A 17,417-nucleotide genomic window follows, 5' to 3' on the forward strand; every position below is an offset into this window, starting at 1 on the left:
CGCAACTCTCTCACCGGGTAGGTACAAACCTCCGCGGAATGCGCACAGTGATACATGCATTTATAGAGCAGCTACCGAAGAATGTTTTGACTCAATCGATACAATATCCTTATCTCCCCAGTATTGAGAAGGTATTTCGAGTATATAGCTAAACAAACATAATAAAATTACCTTTCGGCAAAGTTGGTCCCCCTTACTGTGTTGATGCTAGGAATTTCGACGGGATCTTTCAAAATTGAAGTGAATCCCGTTTCTGCAAAGAAGAATGTCTAATACAGTCTTATACATATTAGGAAAGGAAAATAATTAGATATAACACAACACTACCCTACGCATGTCTTGTATATGTATGTATTGTATACATATACATACCGTATGCATATTTGGTATACACAGAGCATGCTACTTTTGCAGAATGCAGGCACTGCAATGTTGCGGCGAACAGTATGTAATGACCGTAAATTTCAATTTACTATAATGTAGCTAAGAATAATATGTTTTCGGGTATAGTTTCGCTACAGTTTGGTAGGAGCAAAGGCGCATTTCGACACCAACAAAAACATTTTTACCACCAGATTACAGGCTACAAATATAGGCAGAACTATGACAAATCGATTTCCACTTAAGCACACAGTGGCTGCGTAATTTTTTTCGCGGTTGTTGTACGGCCACAGACCAGAAGCTGCAACGTGACCTAGACTATTCTGGGTTATGCGAACTTGATTCAAAGCATTGTCAGTCTGGTAATAAAAAAGAATCCAGAACTTTAATGACGCTATTAATAAACAGCTCGCTCGACTCCGTGTGTTATAGCAATTTTTGCAGAAAAGTACAGGTGGCGTTTTTACTTTCGGGAAATATCTACAGCTCGGCAAATCAAAAGTCAGCACATATCACTATCGACGCAATAGACGCAAGCACGGGTGCTGTTTTGGTCATTCGGTATATTTTAATCGGTCTAATATCTCCAATGTCGCTGTCTAACTAATCGTGGCGATAAAATGCTCGAAATTCTTCGCCGACAGAAACTGTCACTTCTACGAGCGCGGTAGAAATGTCAGACACATTTAGAAAGGTTCAGTAGACAGTACACGACTTATCGACATTGATTGTGACGTCCGTTCGCATCGCTAACTCCCTCGCGACTGGTTTTACGGCAAGATTGCATCACTACGAAATGCGACTTGTCCAATATTTGAAGATTTGCTAACTGGTTTCCGCAATCTTAGATTGACGCGGACACGTCACGATATTGTAGCAAGTTTATAAGAGTGTCATGTCGATGTATTCTGGATTGTTCCGTATCGCAATCTCAATATCCAGTTGCATTAAGCACTAAAACGTTTACAAAAATAACTACTTAAACAATTCACGAGAAATCACCTATATTTTTTGTAGCTCATCGTTGCGCTGCAATTCGGATATCGCATCAAAAAACTTTGCGATTATCGAATAATTTTCGCAATAAAACAGACCACGGGTATGAAAACTTTGCGTGCGCTCTGCACCTTCACGCCGCTTTCATCAAGAGATTTAAAGAACCGTCGACTGTCAACCATGTTCGCTCTTCCCTGTCATATTGTAATTTCGCGGATGTAAAATCGATCTGGTAAACGGTTCGTAGACATATGAGCTTGAGCATGCGACATTATCGCATGCGACACATGAGCATGTGGGTTAAATTACGGGTTAGGGTTAAATTTAGGCTTGGGTCAGGACAAGACAAGGTTTGTGGTTTGGACAGAGATAGCAAATAATTTCAGGGTTATGTTTAGTGTTGGGGTTGTAAAGTCAGATGCTGAAGTGACACATGCTAAAGTGTCCAATGCTTAACTGTCGTTTTCCATTGTGTCGCATGCTGATATGTCGGGCAACCATGGTAAACCACCCGATATTTCATGACCTCACACACAGACAATATTCGGAAGTAGTACGGGCTGTAATAAACAAAACTCGGATTATTTTCCGTCTGTTTAGCGAGGTTCCTGTTCAATCACCATTCCCCATCGGGTGGTGTCAAAGACGTAATTGTGTACTCGCGCGACACGTAACTTCCTACGCAGTCACATTTCTTGATTGGCGACGCAAACATTACTATAATGGCAACATGGGCATTGGACAATATGCGTTGCGCATCAGTTTAACTGAGCGAAGCTTTAGTTTTGAAATCGGAGATGGGTTTTAATGGTGACGTTTCAGTATTAGCCAGCGCTTTGAGATCGTGACTTCAATGAAACTGCCGCGTGTCACATTGGAATTGTACTGTGTCTTTATGTTGAGTACTCTATACCATCTTTTAATAAACCATATTAGATCTCATCATTGTTATGGTGTCCCCGCATTGGCACTTGTACGCGAAACATGTTCTATGATAATACACAGGGGTGGAATTTATACCCGGGGGGTATATTAATTCATATTTGATAATATCACCCAATTACTAATACATAACACACATAACAACGATATGAATCCCGTGAGAATTGAAATGTGTTTAGCCATAGTTTCGAAATGTCAATCGTAAATGACGACCAATTACATTCACATTTTGTATTCAATTCAAACACAGTTGCTTCAGAAACCAGCTGCACAAAGTTAGTTACCAGTTTTTTTTATAGAAAGGCATCATAAAGCATCACTTTAACGCTATATGTCGTTGGTCGGTTCAGTACATCGTGCAGATCACGCCAATAATGAAGCATACCAAGAAAGGACTTTATTGATTCGCTTTCGATTGGATTCTTCGTTCTGGGAAGATTGCACTTGTGGTCGACTTATAGCCTCGTCATAATCTTGTTACGGTTACCGGGCCACACGAAATGCGCGCAGCGCGTCTGACATTAGCACTCGTACGACAAGTACACCGTCGTAGTGGGCAGTTGTGTAAATACCGTCGAGTTTTCCGCGTGTCTCGAATTCATTTGGGTGTTGAGACCCGGCATTTTGGCTGTGATGAGACCAGACGTTCGCGACTTGGTATTTATTGGAATGACTGGACCCTTGAAACACCTACTTTTTCAAGACTGGTAACACGTAATACATTCCCATCGATCATGTCTTGTTGGTATAAATCCCCTCGAATTGTGTTTTTCCTACGGATTAAGGGGAAAATTCTACTTCATGGCGTCGCGGGTATGTTTCATGTTGTCACACACGTTCAACGCGTCTGGAACGGGGATCACCGCCGACCGACGAATGCTGTTTCTAGCATTAGAATAATCCACTTTGTTTTCATTGCCTTCCCAGCCGTCTTGATTTTGTACAAAATAAGGTGATTCAATACACGCAAATCCACCGTAAGACCGGTGTGAAATGGGGAACCGCGCTATTCGTCAACCTTTCGAAAGCCCTCTAGCCCACTCAACCAATGGAACGGGGACTCGGCTTTTGAAACGAAGAGCAACAAGCATACTCGAAGAATTAATACTTTTCCATTCCCATGTGAGCCACAGGCTACTTCAAAAGCGCGCCTTTAACACACATCGCCACCAGCGCCGAATGGTTGCAATTTCTATGAAAATCTACCAAAAACAGAATTTGCAAAACTACGGATTACCAGCTTTATGACTACATTACAATAATGGTATCCCTACACAAAACAGCGTGGCCGATGGCGTGTGTTCTTATCTGTATATCAGTTCTATACCTCTTCTATAAGAAATATCAAGGATTATAGATGCTATAACCCTATATTACCATGTCTACACTACATTTCACGTCCTATGTCAGTAAACTAATTAAAGTCAATCCCAAAGTTTCAAAGCGAAGAACTACGACATCCGGATTCCAACATGGAATCCGAAACCACCGAGACACATCCGCAACATATTTTAATGGGCCTAATATTTGTTCCGAATCAGTTAATGAAGGCTTTGCATCGTTTTAGGAGACCTATCACTTTTTGCCGCAACGCGCGTAATTACCGGCGTGGAAGGCAAAATATCGTGAAAGTATTTGTTCAACGCCATGAGATCGGCGAGGTTTAAATCGATCGCGAAAGTTAGATTTACATTTCACAAATAGAGAGCGTTTGGATAACACGGAAAGTCGACAACATACCGGCAGCAGTAACATAAAGTGATATCTAATATGTCACTTCGTGTAAAACCGCAACCATACGGAGCGTGAAATTGCGAACGTGACAGCATCTTGCATAGGCATGCCAGTGGGTGTGCGCAGTGTGGTGTCGACAGGGATTCTGCTAAGAGCAACCCTTTATCGGAGCAGCGTTGAGGTACCGAAGTTTAGTTGAGGATGGTTCTCGGTGGAAATTCTGAATCCAACACCGAAACCATGCTACGTTATTTTTTAATATCCACGCCACAGAACTGACAATAATTCACAGTTGATCTACCACGATTGTGAATCGCGCCAACCCTCATTTTTATATCTATTTTTGGTGAAAATCAAGCATTTCAGAATTGAAATGCTGCATCACCTTTAAGCCCTTCCGTCAGTATATCAAGTTCAACCTGACGCCGCGCCATCCGGTAGCGTATCTGATGAGGGTTATCACTTTTCCTTTGACCCAAAAGCCCCCATGAACATTCCGTCCGAAAGTGGTTCATTATACTCAACTTGTCGCTGGCGATGACCCGAATCTTGAGTGGCATGTCGAGCGGCCAGCACTTGGCATGATTCCGTTCGTTGGAATTAGCGGGTGTTGCAGTCGCCATGAACTCTATTTAACCGCGGCTTCACTGATAGCTTGCGTAGATAAACAATTCCGAGTACCAGCCACTGCGCAATACCATTCGCCTTTGAGGCGATTTAAACCGGTTGGAAGTCATGTATTTACCTATAGAGCTTAGTGATTTCGCCCGCACAGACCAGGCTTGAAATTACAACGCAAAGGCATATTAGTAACATTTGTCAAGATACAAGACGACACAGTTCAGGTAGTTGGGTTAGTTGATAATATTTATCCCACTTACTTACTATGACGCAAACACAACCCGATTTCACAAACTTTCCTGAAATCTGCAGGTATATTTCGACTTGTATCAATAGACCGTGCTACGCTTGAGACATAGAAAGTATTTACGTTGAATTTTCAAAGGTGGATCCGTTTACATGAAAGTGCAAAGTAATTTAAAGTCCTTCATAGCAGTGACATTATCTCTTGTAAGATCTATTTAGCACACAACCCCTCCTCATGTGGGCGTAGAGTGCCCCTTTCAACTACCGTAACCTAGGTGGAACGTTACTCTGCCTGTATGAAAGCAAAGCCACTCCAAATTTGTTTGCATGGCACGAAAGATTTACTCATGCTTAGATGATAGTACGAAAGGGAACATCATACGCTAAACGGCCTCACATTTGCGCACCAACAGCGTGATAACTGAGAAGTGTAACGCGGAAGACATTATATAAATAAGGATGCCTATGGGTCCTGACTAGCTCGATAGGTGATTATCAGCAATATATGGCTAGGTAGTAGGTATTGGTGGGAGAGTAGGCGACTGTACTGTTGTTTCAGGTTGTCCACGTATAAGATTAATATTACGTCATTATTCCGCGCTTGATTATGTGATTTGTTTCTGATTGCAATTCATTCATTTTACTTCTATCGTTCAAGTAGCTCGAAATAACTATGGCGATGTAGATGCATCAATAACTACCGCCCACCGCTTATTTTTTATGAAAACATACATTTGCGGATACTAAACTAGTCATTCATCTTGGCGGCGTAGCATAAGAAGCTCATGTTGAACTACAGCTACTGGGGTAAGGAAATGATGCTGACGTGAAACGTGCTTGCTATCCTGCGATAGCTTGACTGATGGACGCCTGAACAGCCTTGCGAATGTGCAAACTGTAATAAATAGACAGAACACCGGTATTTTTGACATTCTGTTTGCAATCACTCACCATACCGAAATATCGATGTTATCGAGAGTCAACAAAATCATCTTCAAGCAGGGTCTGCATGAAAATGCTATGTCCTGAGTTGAAAATATAATTTTACTCTGAAAGCAGGTTGGAGCTTGGAGGTAATATTATTACCGATGTTGGCTGACTTCAAGTAGTAGATGGCAGCCAATGACATTTCCAAATTGTGTGAAATTCACACTGTGTGTGTCCAAACATCTTGATGATTGCAATTATAATACGATGTATAAAAAACACCGAAAATGCCCCGAGGAGCAATTCGAATTTGACGAACAGTAATGAACTATAATCGGGTATTCAGCGACTGGCGTTTGCGGCTGCAATTTCGACATATCCCCACACATTTTAATCTTCCGTAATCCGCTATCGTTTCTACATAATATGGAAGACGCTTACATCCCAACGTACTCCGCAATCACGCGGTGGTACCGTGGATGTTTGTAGTTCTGAGATTCCAAAAGCCGGCATACACACAATACAACAGGAGTGATAATGTTATGAAGCCCCAGAATTCAATCGGACAAGTCAGGACGATACTGCCAATCGAAATGTCTGCGCATTGACAAGAGTCAAGTGTTAAGAGTCGATGGGTACTTCCCACGACCGTAACGACAATAAGGAAGGCGTCAAAATGCAGTATCCCAGCTGAGGGAGGCTTGCATGATAATTATATCAAACGGCTTTTCGCTATATCGCCATTACTCATTACTTTGCGGAACATTTGGACACATAAGTAGCACCGGGAAAGACGCGTTGAGCTTCGTCTAGCTGCAAGAGTCGAGGCAGGGTTAATTCCTTCTTAACCGCGATAGCGAAGCAACAGAGCATAATGAAGCTCTATTATCCCCAGAGAGCTAATCAACCAGGCTTGGAGATCTGAGTTGGTTTTCTCTCAAACATGAATTAACAAATTGATCGCTAATAAGGAAGCGATCCAAATCGCATCAGTTCTAGCTGGTGCCCTTCTGCTGTTACATGTGTCATAAAACTATAGTCGGCTTGCAATAGCACAACGCAATACACATGATGCGCGCAATAGAGATATGTGATTATTACCACGTCCAGCATTGCCGTATTTCAATCATATGGAATCCTACATATATCGAGTCCTATTATGTGGATGTTCTATGATAGAACCATGAAGCCATTTAACTCACTAATATTCAAAATAAACTATATATCATATTTGGAGATCGTGTGAAATTACAGAAAATGATCGCGAGTAACGGCCGTGTGTCTATTGTTGTTGCGATGCCTAATTAACGGTTGTCTCCATCATTTACCGCACAAGCATCACTTGAAGTCCTCAGGAAAAGCTTAACCCTCGAATTCAGTCCAAACACGATCTCCACAGGCCACTTGACATTGCTAACCCCTCTCTTTTAGCACTTCGCCCAATTCTTTCCGTGGCCTACAGTGACCTTTTGTTGTCGAAATTGAAACGCTTCCTGTCATTGTCGTGGCATAAAGGGCGATAAAATGCGGAAAATGAAATGTCTGGTTTTGTCTAATTTCTTTGTTTTACCTTACTAGTTCCCATGACCATGAATTAATGTAATATCGACTGGCATTAATCGAGGCTACAATGCGATTTGGGATAGGTAATCGATTATATTCGCTGAACCTACTTACAAAAAAAATTTGATCAGTTGCGAATATGCTGTAACAAGGGAGGGGAACATAAAATATGTGAAACTATCGGATTATTGGATTTCTTTGCATGTAATCCGCTATTCCAAGTCACCCGCGATAGTGCCACGAATCTGCCGCAGGATTAATAATATGGTCTTTGGTCTGCCAAGTTACGCCATGTTTGAAAACCCATTCCTGCATCTTCTACGCTACATACGCCTGTAGCGTAATGTTGACCTCAATCTGTTCGCAAAGTTTGGTTAATATGTAATCCAAGAATGTCACAAGAAACAATAAGGTTTGCCATGCATAGACATCACGCAAAGTCTACAATTATATTCCTTTTTGGATACATATAAGTAACTACATATATAGCCGCCGTTAAAATTCGAGCCATCAAACGACAGACATATTTGATTATTAACCGACAGGAATCACGCAGCTTCTGTGACAGTATATGCCCAATAATTCGCCTTCATACTGAAACTAACAAGTCAAAAATGCGCGAGATTGATGGAACACGAAATGGCACTACATTCGGACATCTTCAAACAGAGTGTGCGATTAACCGCAGCGGTAGAAATGACATAAACATATTCCTAATTGGGTCTTCAAATGTTCACTTCGATCACCGGTGAGCCAGAAAGCGACAATGCGAAGCGGATCAGCGATTCAGCGGTGGCCAAAGCAAATTTACAGACGACCCGAACGCCAAATAGGCAAAGATATGCGAATCCACACCCAGTCGCCCATGCTGTGTGTGATGAGAAGATTAAATACTACAGTCATGAATATCACGTTCCGGTGATAGAAGTAGTTCGGGTACATGTTTATTACACACACATTATTGAAGAATAGTTATTGGAATAGTATCGTTCAGGACGGCTGATCGATTGAGTCTAATTAGATTTTGTTATCTAGAGACGTCTAAGAGTGGAGACGTAGATTAATGACATAGCCTTTATTAAAGTAACCTTTTCTGGCCTCCTGCAAATCCGTTGAGTTAGATATAGCAGCAACTAGACAGTGACAGAATTCGAGCAAAGAACAATTGAAAAAAATCATGGTTTCACAGGCGCGTTACAGTAATTCTTATGACGTCATAACAATTCTTGTATATTTTTTCGGTTCCAAACTGAAATTCGCTGGTATAAGAATGGCGAACTTTGGATATGCGATGCGGAACAAAAGTGTTGAGGTGACTTTGGCACTTAATTAACGACCATCATTCGATTCATTGCGATTCGTAATGACATCTTGGTACCACCCAGCAAAGCAATGCATCGAGCTTACCGCGAGTCTGTAGCACTAATAAGTAATTTGTCTTCAGAAGATTGGGTAAACATTGTGCTTTATCATCATACGCAGTCCGTAATGCCAAGAAACAGAGTGGCGTGATATCAAACCTGTCTCATAAAAATGCGATACATCTCGTGTGTGAGTAATTAACAAACTGAATGACATACGTCTTTCGTAATATAAAATGACGCAGCATGCTCCAATCGAGGATGTACCAACACAAATATGATTAACCTTTTTGTTGTTTAAATAATGGCAGCCAGCAGGCCAGCGTTATGAAAAGGAGTGGGTATTACATTTGAATGAACTCCACATGTCATAATATCAGTTACAGTTGATTTACTCCCGTGTCAAGAATAGTTCACACTTATGTGCATTGGACAGCAGTTTGTTCTCTATCTACAGTTTGGATCATAATATATTCGCTAGTATTTTGTATACTAGGTCGCAACGGAAGATCACGAAATCCAATACACAACGATGATCACAATATTTTTGAACAAGACAAGTTGAGTATTTTCCGACTTTAAAGGGTCCGAGAAATCAGGGTGGGCTACGTTGTTGTGAACAGTATGGACTGATATGTGTTCCCAATTCCACCAATCGATAAAACATCAAAACATATACCTTATCGAAGGATTCCGACTATCTGGCAACACTGCGCTTTGACAACAAAGATTTCGCAGCGACTTATCAGTAAACGTTTCAACACCTCGCTTCCCGTAGCATGTACGACAGAAACGATATCAATCCCGTACGCATCCGAACCAGTGCAATTATTATCGAATCTACTCAGGCACAACTTTTAAACGGCTTTGAAATTGTCATTAACCGGTAGCGAATTTGTTGTCGCCTACTCTAGTGAGGGGTATAAATTATATGTCGCTGCGCATCGTCATATTAGTAGGATTGACAACTGCCATTATACAGATGTGTAACCTTTTACCGTGCTTAGACCAACGGATTACTGACATAAAATTGCTGCCATTCCCTGTGTGCTTCCGAAAACATGCTGAGGCCTACAACAAAACAGGCTGCGGTAACACCTACATTCTACAATCTATTTTCTTGCATATAGCGACGGTATCAAAACTGAGATGTCGCACGGTCACTATGATGTGACGGTATCATTCAATGTTAACATGTAGTGTCCACTGTCCAGCTGTACACTGTCCATGTCCAATGTCCAACCTGTGTCATGGACTTGCGCTACATCCGAACCCGATGCTAAAAAGGTACTGCAATTCATTCGCTGTAGTAACTCAAAAGCTCCTTCCAAAGAATGAATGGGTCATTCGATCCCCGCCGGTTAGCGATATCAAACTATAGTACACCTCACCCATCTTAATCAATAACACGATTATGTATTGGCAATCCTGTAATAAATAATCATTGAATATGCATATGCAATTATGCATGTGCTGTGATTAATTATTATAGGCTACTGCGACATGGCAAGAAATGCAGGAATAGAAATTTTTATAGGACAAGTATATACCTTATATACACGCTTCTATTTCAACAAAACCCCATATAGACAAAGGTGGGTGCGAAATGTGTCCACTTCGTGACTGCGCCGCAAACCAGTAGCGTATAAGCAAACACACGAACAGATGCAGTCTGTTTGGACATATGTGTGTACAGAGTGCTCAAATGTCAATAACGCAAGTGGCGATTACAACTGGAATATAAAGGAAAGGTACAAAGTAACTACCGCACCTCATGCGTAATTTAGCATCTATTGATTTGTGGAATTCACGCCGTGCACCCTTTCGTAAACAATATTTCAATCGTAGCGCAACAGTGCTGGTTCTTAGTAAGGATGCCTGGTAGGGCTTTTGCTGAGGTCGGAGCAAGTTGAGCGTGACTTATTCTGGGTCGCTTACAGCGATTCAACAGTAATATGACTCATAAGCTATACTAAAGCTATATCTTAAGACAGGGTAACTAAGCTATGCGAAAGTCTGCAAATCACATGCATTGCATACGAGAGTCAAGGCACATTTCATTCCAAACTGGTGATATCACCCAAGTCATAGCCAGACACCAATGATTTTTTATTACTATTCATAGAGAATCAAGGACTGGAAATGTGAACCTAACTGTTCCTGGGTATGACATTGATATCGTATCTGCCGTTACGAAATGAGTAAAGATGTACGTTGTCAAGCGTCACGCTTCCGACGCATTTCACGCATGTGTACAGGATATAGCATTCGAAACACGTCAACTGTCGGTAGGCTAAATTTACGAAACGGTACACAAATACTATTCCCAACATAGGTGAGATCGGAAACCGATTTTACGAGCCATTCAATTTTACGACTTGCTCATAAAGTTAACGCTAAACTGGGCATTAAATCTAACGCGACCACAATAAACCAATAGCTGATTCCTTGTGTACACAACAAGAGTTTGATTTCAGCGTGGAATCCTAGGTCCCGTACAGGTGAAGTGACACCGTACGCATATCAATCGGCGCTCGAACACAACTTGGTTAGCATTTCAACATACCCGAGCATGGTAGCAATCGATGAATGCCAAGCCGCCCAGAATTGCATTATACCACACACGGTTGTAATCACGATCAGTTATACTTATATGAGCCGTACTTCAGGTGATTATCAAGATTCAATGCAAAGGATTTGGTGATGTAAAATTCAGCAACTCGGACGCGTGATTTAAAGTGTGACGTCATACACTAATTGCGCTTCACGGCTATTCTAAATTATGGGAACGTAGCCCATCTCCTTCCTGGCTACGTGTCTGCTGACAGAATCCCAGGATTGAATCGCGAGACAGTCAGACTGCAATCCGTGAAACCAAACCGCCGTTTATGGATCCATCTATATCACCTTGCATCATTTCACCTCTAGTATTTGCATGAAGGGGGCAGCAAGTGGGGCACGCTGATCTGGTATCAATAGCTTGCTAAGGGCATTTTTTTTTTATAAGAAAGCAATGGTAAAACTAACTCTACGTGTTCAGATCTCGCCAGCAATATCGTATTTCGGTACTCAACCGAAGGTCACAGACTTACAGGCGTGGATAACAAAATTTCGCGGACCGCTCACGTTTTTGTGAGAAAACAACATAGCAACAAGTAAACAAATAGCCCTACGTCTGCTGAACACAATAGGTGAGAACTACTATTAATCTATGTGGTTTTACAGTAGAATTCCAGATCAGTTGGTTTGAATTTCTGTACGGGCCTTATTAGCAGGGAGTTCGCAACATTATTGCATTGCACGTTATGCACCAGTCGATAAATTTACCATTTTTCAAAAACGAGAGGATTGCGGGACGAGTTATGATCATCTACTTCAAAGGAAAATGCCGTTCGAAATAACCGAAGCGTACATAATTCCTAAAACATATTCTCCAAATGTTTTTTTCAGGATTTGGGAAGTGCTACGCGGAAAGTAGGTAAAGTAACTGTGGTCATCTCTTACATAAGTTCCAAGAGCGCGATTACCCAATCAATGTTTGGCCTGAAAGGCTGCAGTCTTGAAAACGTATGATTCGCTGCGCATAAAGCAAAACAATCGATGCTGCGCCTCAATCATCAATATACAAGGATCCTCGAAGTCCAAAATCACAATAGGTGCATAGCCTAGCGGTTACTAAAATATGTACGGGTGGTCGATTAAAATCAGCAATTCGAAAAGAAGGTACCTCCAATAAAATTCATTCTTTCAGCTACTTGTCATTATCGACAAACACTATATCCAAAATGTACAGACAATGGCTTGGACATTTCGCCGTGTAACAATCAAATATACAAAACGAAAACAAACTACAAGAGAGCGATGCGAAACGCGGTCTATATATAAGTATATATTTGCACAGCGGACTCAAAAAAACTTCATTGGAAATAAATGGCATTGAAGCGCTAAAAAACAATTGGTCAAGTGTGTAACTGAACGATGGTGACGATATACAAGGTTTTGCACAATGTCGATCATATTCGTGTGTTTTCTTGATCGCGGTTTCAAACGAGTATATATTTCGTTGATCTGGATTACAGACAGTCGTGTATGTAACACCCATAACTTTTATTAACCCATCAATTTCTCATCCATAACACCAGGCATGTGTAATGTAACCACTACATCACATATCTTGAGCGATTCTGCCTCTTTGCTTGCCATAATCGTATTCGCACTATTCACAAAACCTCCTTCACAATGTCAAACTTCTCACTCTGATAGCGACATGACCATTTCTCCGAGATGATATTCGGTCAACACAGACTGACATTTTTGGTGCTTGGGGCAAACAAGACACTGACGGATCGAGACATCTTTAAATATCAGTAATGTCTCTGAAGAAAATATGGGAATTGTGTTGTGTTCAGATGAGTACGCTACCAAATTCAAGACCAAAACTAGCCTGTCTTCAGATTTTACGTGGTGACAATTGGTAATGAATTTCACGACGTTCCAACCAAAGCAAATCGAATCAACCAATCATTTTTTAGAGAGAATCGCCTATATACTCTGAATATCAAAGTTTCGAAAATAGCCTCTCGCAATGTTCGTAATTGGTTAGACACCATGTAAATATATTAAGACAAATGACGTGGTTCGCCCCGTTTCAAAAACGTAGTATGCTGCGTTAATACGATCTGAGAAATGTACTGCGCCTTTACATACTCGGTGTGAAATGATATAGCAATATAACATAGCTAGCTTATTAACGGCGGGCTATTATTAACGGAGGAAAATGGAAGTGTCTGGCATTACCGTAGAATTTCAGCTAATTAAATGGCGCCAATCCAGTAACTGCGTGTGTAATTACTGCCCTTAACTTTACGCGAAGATCTGCCCGCAAAACAACCGATTCTCAAGAGCCTCGAGGCTTCGTGCACGCGCCGCCGCATATCGATTTCGGCCGTTCGGTTGAAATACAGAACGAGCGCCGAGATTACCCACGTAGCCAACTGATCAGAGCACTCACCAAAATTTCCAATCCACAGAGCCACAATCAGAATGAGGGAACGCTCTTTCATCTTGATCACTTTTGCTGAGTGAATTGGTGCGTTTGATTACCTCTCGCTTCCACTGTTCGCAATAATTCCAATCAACTTCCGACGCTATACTGAAATGACGGTAACACCTCTGGTATAAAGCTGAAGACTGGAGCGCTATTTCGAATGGTGCTATATTGACTGTAGTAGAACAGGTATGTAGTTAGCAAGATATGCTTTCCAACTACGTGCAGCGAAAGCGTATAAACAATCATACGTTATTGATAATGGCAATGACAGTTTCCAAACCCCAGTGTCCTTCGACCCGCAATAAATCAGAAGTTCTGCAGCATAACACCTGTCTCTTGTCTGATAGTGAGTTGCCTCTACTGTGCGCGATACCACATGTCGTGAACACGACAATAAAATATTACATATATATCACCCACAAGTACTAATTTGTGACCGGCGCTGAGCAATATGCATAAGCAATTAAGCATACATGAGATGCGACGCACAATTGCAGTTTCTCTGAACATGTGTGACACGAATCTCGTTATTCGCTTCTGTTCGGCGCGCCACCAGCCAATCTGCAAAGCGCTGTTGATAAGTGGATACCATTATCTGTTTACGCCAGTGGTCATACTGACAAGGACACCGCTCTGATCTGATAAATGATAAGCTATCTGCCTCAAGATCAAGCAACAACTGGGGACTACTCGAATGGAATTCAACTAATGTGAGCGTTATGATGTGCTGGTTGAATGCTCTATTTTGGTTAATGCGAGAGAAAAAGGGCAACTAACGATTTCGCGAAGAAAAAAGATAACGGAGAGAATATCGAACGGATTGTAAGAGATTTTAGTTCTCTTCATCATTACCCAGATGCCAAGCTCCCGAATGATCTGGATTACGGTATTTAAGGCAGGGCTATTCGCTGACTACTGTGCAGTGCATAGACAATGGGAAAATTGAATAAATACGCCTGTTTCGATTGCGCCCTGTCGATTTATAGTAATCTCACCTAGTATGCATTTACGACTAATAACACAATCGTAAATCTATTTAACGATGTCATCAAGGTAATTTAACCATAACAATAGACAAATTATTTCATTAAATCTACCGTTTCGGTCTATTCAAGAGGTCATGCACACGTGACAAAGTAAACATGCAGTGATATTTGCCGTAGGTTAACTACAGGTTGCTCCCCTATTATGCAGAAACGTGTTAACCGATTCCCACGTTGAATCAATCCTATCGCAATGCATCATTCCAAGGGGAAGTGTACCCAACCACTCTTCCACGAAGAAACGTATGTCTTGTTAATTGTATCTATATTCTTCAAAGCTGTACTGTACAATGTACATAGTACAACTAAGGCATGGCTTCGATTTTTCGATCATCCATTAGCATACCGCCAAAGTAATGGAGCTTTGGTTTGATATCATATATTGCTGTATTATCATTGTCATTCGCGAGACTAATCAGGGCCTTACTTTTCATTCCGAAACAGTGCAAGACTGCACAAGGGCGGCTTATAGCAGCGGTTCTTAAACTTTTTGACCGGGACCCAAATGTGAGTTTAGTGGCATCCCGCGACCCAAACCTCACACTTCTAAATGATTGCTGCGTTTGTCCGCTCAAGTATGACATCGAGAAATCGCAGATAACTTGTTGTACACAACGCGGTTCCATGAAACACGTGTGACCATGGCCATGGTGTGACGCACGCGATTTAAAATCGGAGTGTGTTATTTTCCTTTCCTGGTCGCATTTGTACTGCACGGCTTAGATTGCAAACACTGGACTATTTGGTGCTGACCAATCCGACACGACCAGACATATCATATCGAAGGCTTTGACCAACCAGCGACGGTCATTCTGTGCCAAGGTTTTATCGCCGTCTATCTTTGTGGCACCGCACTTTGCCCAGCGGCAAGTTGACCAAAACTCCATGCCCCCATGTTTTCCAGTGCAGAAAGGGTCATATCCAAAAAAGTTGTGTTTATTAGTCTCGCACCCGCCGAATGCCACCCCTAGACTAAAGCATCTCAACGGTCTCCGTTGGTGTTAGGCGATAGTATGAATATGCCATTCGTTCACAAATGCAATTAGAGGTATAGCTTCATTTATGTGAATTATGCCTATTCAAACCATATATCAGGTGTGTCAATTACGGCCCCGCTATTCCCCTCACCTATGGCCTGACCGAGTATTACTCGCGCAGGTTAAAAGAATTTTGTTGCAAGAAATTCACCAAATAATGAAAATATATATTAAAAGATCGCCCTGGTGCGGTCGAGACCCCAATTTATACCCTTCACGACTCATGTTTGGGTCGCAACACATACTTCAAGAACCCTGGCTTTTAGCAATCATGATCAGTATTGTATTGAGCAATTAACGTCCAATCATCATTACTTTTTCGAATTGGTGTAACTGTACTTTCCCAGTCGTGAATAAAATAATGGGCTAGTAGCCCGAAGATGAGTGTTTACTACCGCAGTGGCGCTCTGGCTAGGAGAGGTACGATGCCACGTATTCACTTGGCTATCTACATTATAATTTGTGTTTGAAGGCAAAGGAGTAACCAACATAATTCATAACCAACCCGCCCTCGTACCCAAATATACCTCTGAATAGTTGTAGCTACCTAATCCCATTACATCCCAACTGTTTCACGTATATGAATAGAACATATGGAATGGTTTGAACCATTCTGTCATCGATGTATATCCGAAATAATCCTATTGTTATATGGATTACCGCATTCGGAATTTGATATAACTTTGCATTAATTTGCTTACCCGTAATATGGTGGCAGTTGAAACTATACATTTTTGTTGTCATTGATCAAGATCCAGTACCAATATATGTGAGTCGTGACTATCACTAGTCACTTTTCCGCTCATCTTACCTTTACAAATGCACTGTTAGTAGAATGCTTCCACGTGGCCTAGCATACTGATTGTAACCACCAAGTAGGGAATAGCTGAGCAGCATAATCATACCAGAGAAACGTGACGTATAGCGTCATTATGACGAACTTTGTGTTTTCTTTATGTTATGCAATATGCATTTGCATAACCATAAATCCAAACTTATTCCCGATAAAAGAATTGCAATGGTGCATTTCAAGATTTTTCATCTCATTCTTCTTCCACATTCTGTGGCGGTACACTTGATACCGGTCACGGAAGTTCGTAATCCGTCAAACGCAATGAGAACAGACAAAAACTTCCTGGCGGACTGTCACACTTTTTACGTCAAGGATTCCGATGTAAAATCGTATATAAATCAGTATACCTGCATGATTGATTTCGGGTGCTTACGTATATCCCACAATTTCATAAACCACAAAACAGGGGGGTATACCCCGCGCATATTCATAAATCAGCATTGAAAATGCGGGCATCGTAGGGTGAGATGGGATGAATCGTCTCCCGAAACATTATCCATGTCAATAAAATATACAGCGACAGTTTTGGGGGTTCAGTGTCGAATCAAAATATTTTTAAAATCGCTGTTTTGACACTAGCTATTTGTCTCAGATGCAATTTAATTGATACACAGACACGCATACTGGAATTGGAAAGAACACTGTATAAGTGTATATCATCAA

The 17,417-nt window shown here is 41.4% G+C and overlaps 2 protein-coding genes across 2 annotated transcripts in view; one reads left to right on the top strand and one right to left on the bottom strand.

The window, feature by feature from the left end:
* LOC145452182 (uncharacterized) overlaps positions 1-17,417 on the top strand; it is a 377,577-nt gene that overhangs the window by 246,871 nt on the left and 113,289 nt on the right. The gene's annotated exons all lie outside the window — the stretch shown is intronic.
* The window catches only part of LOC145452180 (tyrosine-protein kinase transmembrane receptor ROR2-like), a 262,709-nt gene that overhangs the window by 31,626 nt on the left and 213,666 nt on the right, over positions 1-17,417 (bottom strand). Inside the window, exons 2-3 of the mRNA XM_080330408.1 lie at positions 13,783-13,993; positions 172-253 (exon numbers count right to left, since the gene is read on the bottom strand). Coding sequence (XP_080186534.1) covers positions 172-253; positions 13,783-13,834 — 134 coding nt within the window. The 5' untranslated portion in view covers positions 13,835-13,993. The remainder of the gene's footprint in view (positions 1-171; positions 254-13,782; positions 13,994-17,417) is intronic.

This window comes from Botryllus schlosseri, chromosome 12 (assembly GCF_051294905.1).
Source record: "Botryllus schlosseri isolate E-star chromosome 12, Bs_hap1, whole genome shotgun sequence".
In the NCBI taxonomy this organism is placed as follows: Eukaryota; Metazoa; Chordata; class Ascidiacea; order Stolidobranchia; family Styelidae; genus Botryllus; species Botryllus schlosseri.